The 7,032-nt window shown below is 52.4% G+C and overlaps 1 protein-coding gene across 1 annotated transcript; it reads left to right on the forward strand.

Annotated features, from left to right (window-relative positions):
- LOC101776792 (protein terminal ear1) lies at positions 1-3,984 on the forward strand. Its single transcript, XM_004972242.2, has 6 exons — positions 1-962; positions 1,074-1,242; positions 1,330-1,818; positions 1,928-2,050; positions 3,001-3,142; positions 3,242-3,984. Exons 1-6 carry the CDS (start codon positions 254-256, stop codon positions 3,599-3,601), a joined length of 1,992 nt encoding a protein of 663 aa, XP_004972299.1. The 5' UTR covers positions 1-253; the 3' UTR covers positions 3,602-3,984.
- The last annotated feature ends 3,048 nt before the right edge of the window (positions 3,985-7,032 follow it).

The raw sequence follows: 7,032 nt of genomic DNA on the forward strand, positions 1-7,032 counted from the left end.
CCGGCCCCCTCTCTCCCCCTCGTTTCTGGCAGTAGTACCACCACCACTCTCACTCCACACACACACCGAGCATACAGCTAAGCAGGAGAGAGAAAGGGAAAGGAGGGGGGAGAGAGAGACGGGGTCCCCAAGTACAATTCTCGCCTGGTTCTTGATCGAAGGCATGATCAAGAATTGCTAGAAAGTTCTAGATCTTTGGACGGGGCGTCGTCTCCCTTCGACGTCTCGGTTTCTTTTGTTCTGAGCTCAGGCCATGGAGGGTGGGGGAGGGAGTGGAATCGGTGGGTTCCCTGGAGCCCCCGGCAACATTCTCGATGCGGCAGCTCAGGCGTTCTACCCTGCTGCCGGTGCCCCCTACCCTATACAGCCGCTCCCGCACCAGGTATACTGCCCCCACCCGTATCCAGCCATGCCGGTGCCACCGCCGGCGATGGCCGTGCCGGTGCCAGTGCCTCCGATGGCGATGGCCCTGGCGCCGCCGCAGCCGGGGTACCCCTTGCCGACGTCGACGCCGGTGGTCGACGGCCCGTCTAGCCGCGTCGTGGTGCTGGGCCTGGTGCCGCCGCACGCGCAGGAGGCAGACGTGGCGCAGGCGATGGCGCCGTTCGGCGCGATCCGCTCCGTCGACGCGTCGGCGGTGGCGTCCGAGGGCGCGGTCACCGTCCACTTCTTCGACATCCGCGCCGCCGAGCTCGCCGTCGCATGCGTCCGCGAGCAGCACATGCGTCAGCAGAGCCGCCTCGGCCAGCTCTACGCGGCGGCGGTTTCCTGGCCCCCGCCCCCGGCGCCCCAACCCTGGGACTGGCCCCACGACGACACCCGCGGCCTCGTCCTCGGGCACGCCGTGTGGGCCCACTTCGCCGCCGGCGCCGACGACGGCGAGAACCGCGGCTCCCTGGTCGTGCTCAGCCCCCTCCCCGGCGTCTCGGTCGCGGACCTCCGCCAGGTCTTCCAGGCCTTCGGTACGCTCTCCCCACCGACCGAGCCGACCAACCAGCCATTTCGTTTTCCCACGCTCGTTTCTTGTGTTTCCCGCAGCAAATTGTATTGGCCCCCCGTCCTCGTGTTCGCAGGGGACTTGAAGGATGTGAGGGAGTCGGCGCACCGGCCCAGCCACAAGTTCGTCGACTTCTTCGACACCCGCGACGCCGCGCGGGCGCTCGCGGAGCTTAACGGCCAAGAGCTCTTCGGCCGCCGCCTCGTCATCGAGTTCACGCGCCCTTCCGGCCCCGGGCCCCGCAGGTAATTTCTTTCAGTCACCCATCCCTGCCCTTCTCGTCATCCTGTGGGCGCGCGGCTGAATTCTTGCCGTGTCCCTGTCGGTCCTAGGCGCGGCGGGTACGTGCCCCACCACCGGCCCAGCGCACCGACTCCGCCGAGGCATCAGGCGGCGTGGCGGCCGTCCCAGCTGCCGTCGTCTCAGCCGTCTGCCTCTTCCTCGTCGTCGTCCGGGTCTGTGAGGGCGAGGGAAGGAGTGGTGCTCCTGAGGAGGAGCTCCTCTAAGTCCAGCGCAGGCGATCAGTCCAAGGGCGGCGGTGCTGGCACGAGCCACGAGCGCAAGGGCAAGGGTGGCAACAAGGTCGTGTCGCCGGCGCCCTCCTCGTCGACGGCGACAGCACCCGTGAAGCAAGCCCAGAAAGCAGCCGGGAGCAGCGGCGGCGGGAATTGGAAAGGACGGAAGAGCGGGTGGGAGGCGCGGTTCCTGTTCAAGGAGCCCGAGGCCGCCGGCGACGCCGCTGGCACGCAGGCTGCGGCGGCGGCTGTGGAGATGGACACGAGGACCACCGTCATGATCAGGAACATACCCAACAAGTACAGGTATCCCTCGCCAATCTCCCCTCCACATTGTCGCGACAATGCTATATTTCATGGGCGCGCCACGCTTAGAATCGCAATTCTGCTGATGCTCGAGGCCTCTGGGTCGCAGCCAGAAGCTGCTGCTCAACATGCTGGACAACCACTGCATCCAGTCCAACGAGCGGATCGCGGCAGGCGGCGAGGGCCAGCCCTTCTCCTCCTACGATTTCGTCTACCTCCCCATCGATTTCAAGTGAGTACATCACATTGGATTCAACCGCATTTACTTATATTTTATGGTGCCCGATGCAAGAAAACACACGCTTGGCAGCTTGAATTCGGTTGTTTTACTGGGAATTTGTGGTGCCGTGAAAATTGTTGAAATGGAATGGGAAATGCGAGGGGTTCGTTCGGCTGACAGCGTGAGGCAGCTTGTGGATCGAGGCATCTTATCTTTGGGTGGGTAGAGTACACAGTGCAGCTGCGCAGCAGGCATAGATGGCTATGGCGTTACTAGCCCAAATGGAAATAAATTTGGCAGCGGCCCAAGGGGGATCGCGCCAGATCCTCCTCCTCGTTTCGATGCCATGGATTCTATGGTTGCATGCGGGGTTCAGCATCTTCTGCCTGTTCACCTGCCTGCCTTTCTAGCCGCTGCCTGGCTCTGGGATCGCCTCCCTGCCTGCCTTTCTTGCTTTTGCACAGCCCTGCACTTCCATAACAAGGCCAACACAAAGGGAGATGCACCGGTGGCGGTGCAGTAGATACTAGAGAGTAGAGACAGAGAGATCAGTTGCTTTGCATCAGTGCAGAACGAAAAAAGTTTTTGAGAATGTAAAACAAATGAACTTTTGTTTAAATAAAGTTTATATACGCAACCAAAGATTTGTAGTGTGCTTAAGCACTAGCTTTGCACCAGCAGCTTTTTCTCTTGCACGAAGCAAGTTGAGAAAAGACCTATCGATGCCCCAATGACGAGAGGACATTAGTGGCTGTCAAAAGGCATGCAGCTTCACATACACATAAAGCGGCATCATGCCACAAAGCTTTTTTACTCTGTTCTGTCTCAATTCCAGTCTTGAGTAGTTTACCCAAACTCCATATCATTTCTTGTCCTAGCATGCAGTGATAATTTTGTCGTGTTTTTTTTTTTGCACTAGTTTCTTCAATTGACGCAAAACTAAAACAAAATAAAAAATGCAGTAACAAGTGCAATGTGGGCTACGGCTTCGTCAACCTGACCTCGCCTGAGGCCGCCGTGCGGCTCTACAAGGCGTTCCACAAGCAGCCGTGGGAGGTGTATAACTCGCGCAAGATCTGCCAAGTCACATACGCGCGCGTACAGGTACGGCCACTGCAGAAAATATTTCACGTATTTGCTCACATGTTACAATTGTGTGGTTGCTCTGGCACGCTCGCATGTTACAACGATTGGGCGGCGCAGGGCCTGGAGGCGCTGAAGGAGCACTTCAAGAACTCAAAGTTCCCGTGCGACAGCGACGAGTACCTGCCGGTGGCGTTCTCACCGCCGCGCGACGGCAATCTGCTGACGGAGCCGGTGCCTATCGTCGGCCGCTCGCCCGCCGCGTCGTCGTCGTCGCCTCCCAAGAGCCCGACCGCCAGCATCGACCCGCTGACGCAGCAGCTGATGCCGGCGCCCTCCTCGTCCGGCGACGGCGACGGCGACGGCGCGTCTTCGACCACGGCGTCCGCCCACGCGCCGTCCGACGACGACCACGCCGACGACGACAACGAGGAAGACAGGCTCGCCGGCGAGCTGCGGCGCCTGGGCTACACCGACTAGCTCGCTAGGGAGGCCTAGCTTAGCGGCGATCGGCAGGCGCGCGTGCGCCGCGTTGCTTCGAGAACCGGAGGTAATGATGGTGGCCGAGCCTCTCGCTGATCCGTAGCCTCCTGCACGCGCAGCGAGCGAAGTGGAGTGGAGTGCCAATTCATTTATGGCACATGAAGCACATAGAGGGGGTAGAAAGGACTTGGAAAGAGAAGAAGGGATTGGGTGGGTGTTCGTTGGCTCGTAGAAGCTGCAGCAGGTGTGGGTCGTGTTCTTTTGGGTTTTGGTTTGAAGTTTCCGTCGTTGAAACTTGGAGCTAGCTAGCGTAGCTTTTAGCTAGGACTATCAATTCTTTGCTCGCCATGCGTTCGTTCCTTACATTAATTACTACAACAGTTTACCATACTCCATATTCCGAGAGAGCCTCTGATGTCTGATCTGATATCATGATGAGTTGCTAGATTTCATCGGATCTCTTCGATTCGATTCTCACCCAAGAGATCATCTCATCCCCCAACACACCCTAGCTAGGACCCTCTCTTCGCCTCTTTGGCAGTCTGGCTCTTATCCTCTTCCATAACTCCTCCCCATTTTGATGAGTTTCGCTGATCTCTTTTGCCCGTATTTTTTAAAACATACTCTATTTTAAAATGAAACACAATATATGAAAGTTTGTAATTTTAAAATGATTGCCTGCCACATAAAGATGATGGACTCATGTTTGCCTTTTGTTCTTTTCACCTGAGATTTGTCCTTGTCCTTCTAGTTCCACGGACCACGGGGTCTGGGGTGGCGGAAGAACGGGTCTTCCATCTCAGTGTTGCGTTGGAAAAAAGAACCGAGATACACGGCGTTTACATGGTGTCCACAACTCGCTCCCCGCCCATAAGCTTTGTGATACGATGACTACTCACTCCATCTCCAAATAAAGTAATTTTGTGATTTAAAATTTATCTTAAAATTATTATCATTATCACCCCGTTTAGTACATGTCAGTTAATTGGAATCAAATGTAGCTAATTAATGTGACGCGATGTTATTTCACTCTTTTGTTAATAATCTGTCTGGGTATTTTCTAGAGTGACTTTCAGGATATAGGTGGGATGACATACATAGCTATATTTGTTTTAGCTCCATGACGCCTCCTAATATATAGTCATGACATATATGGAACTCTTTGTTAAGATATTATACTCCTTGTGTCCCAAATTATAAGTGGTTTTGGCATTCTATGGTTCATAGATTTCGCTTTGCATCTAAACATAAGTATATGTAGATGCATAACAAAAATAATAAATTTAGAAAAGTTAAAATGACCTATAACTCGGAACGGAGGGGTACATAATTTGATGATGTATGTGAATATTTTGGCATCTCACAATCCACGGAAGTTAGAGGCTACTAGCATCGAAGTTCTAGCAAGATCCAATACATCTCTCTTCACGTGAATCAAGGGCTTGTACGTTTAGATCAACCCCAACTAGCTAGCTGGTTCGAATCCAAAACAAAGGCCTGAATCAATTATGTTGCTCGTTTAATTTTTTTTTCATGTAATTCTCTAGAAAGATGTCAATATAAAGTGCACTGTAGATAATATAATTGTGCAGCAGTGCTATACGTGTTATTTGTATTTCTACATGTAATTAGCAATTGTATGTGGGTCTATGGCTGCGTTTCATTTGGTTTAGCACCAGATTTGTGTGTATCTTGTTGGATTTACTGAGTGTACCATGGCTTGATATGACCAGATTCCTTGCAGCCTCACAAAGAGCGATTGTGAAGAATCGACCTGAGAGGTTGAGTTTAAAACTTTTTGCCCCTGCTAGGAAATATGATTACTGTAGTTATTATATATATACTGATTCATTATTCGTGTGGTGCATGTCACGCCTAGGTACTGTACGAGGCCATATACCTACACGGGTTCAAGTCTGTGAATTCTAAAGTACCAGTGCTCATTACTCGCTCCTTTCAAAATATACATCGTTTTATCTTTTTAGATTTATAGACTTTATATGTACTTAGATATAGACCCTATGTCTATATGCATAATAATATCTATATATCTAGAAAAAATAAAAAGATCTATAATTTGGGAAGGAGAGAGTAGTTGATTTTGTATCTTCAAGAAAGCTGAAATGTTTTACATCTTTCTTATAGGATAAAACTTTCCGTGGGTATAGGACATTCGAAATCAGAAGCAAATATGAAAACACTTGAAGTATTATTTTTGAAAATAAACCTGCATAGTGAAGTTTTTTGGGGGCAATGTAGTTATGTAAAGCTTGGTAATATTTTGCCTTTCCTGTCCTGTTTTGTGCCCCATTTATTTGGTAGATGCACGTACGTACCACTAGCAATCTGCTGGGGGGTGTACTTGTCTATATTTCATGTGTTGGACCTCGTCTTCCTGCTGCAGGACACTGCGCTGTGGGCCATCGCTCTGGCGTCCCCACGGCCCCACGCCGCATTCTGACAGCGTTGGCCGCTTTAACGGCCAGGAAGTGGTACGAGTGAGTGCACCGCATTGCATATGGGTCACAACGAGAAAAACGGATGCCGAGCCGGCCGTGTGGGTGCGTGTGTCGTGTCGGTCGTAGTGCTCCGTTTGACCGACTGGCTCTCTCACGCTGGCTAAATTACGGACAGGTTGGTAATGATCCTTAAGATACTGATATGATGCTGTACAAGAACAACAAAGCTAGCATAGAATACGGAGTGTGTTTTGTACGGTGTGGGCCATGTGGATTTGTTTAAGGTAATCGCCCCAGATCGTATCAGATGTGTGTGTGGCTTCGATTATCCATGCTACTGCAAGCATCAGGGAAGAATTGTTCGGAAAAAAAAATCGAGCACCAGGGAAGCTGCCACATTGCGAGAGCACCCGTGCGTGCGCACGTACACGCGTGCGGGCCGGCACGCAGAAGAGTTCAACAACGTAGAGTTTTAAAATCTTGTTGCACGCTCACGTACACTCTCGATCGAGAGGTTTAGTTTAGTTTAGTGTCTCGAGGCAGAGCGTTTTCAGGTAGGATTTTGTGCTGCGTGCGCCGTGACAAGGCCAAAAAGAAATTGGGCGACCCGGCCGGGCAAGATGCACGGTGCAGGTCCCGGGGAGAGGGAGCAAGAGCTTAAGCTAGTGGAGGAGAGCCAAAACCTGCGATTTGCGGGCGCTTTCGGGGTCACCGATGTGTGCACGGTGGCGTTGCGCCCCGAATTCCGAGGCACCTGTGTTGTGACTCGAAACAGTGGGGGCAGACAGTCGCATGCAACCAAGACGAGGCCCTCTCGCACCACATCGCAATGAGAACTCGTTTTGCTCTCCTCCTTTGGTTGCATAAAACAATAGGGTTTGCTGGGTTTTACTATTAGCTTAATTCTTGGGTTTCCTTCGATCGTCGTTAACAAGGGACCTGTATGGTAATCTATGTACCACAAAGAAG

Source organism: Setaria italica, chromosome V, assembly GCF_000263155.2.
Source record: "Setaria italica strain Yugu1 chromosome V, Setaria_italica_v2.0, whole genome shotgun sequence".
Lineage (NCBI taxonomy): Eukaryota > Viridiplantae > Streptophyta > Magnoliopsida > Poales > Poaceae > Setaria > Setaria italica.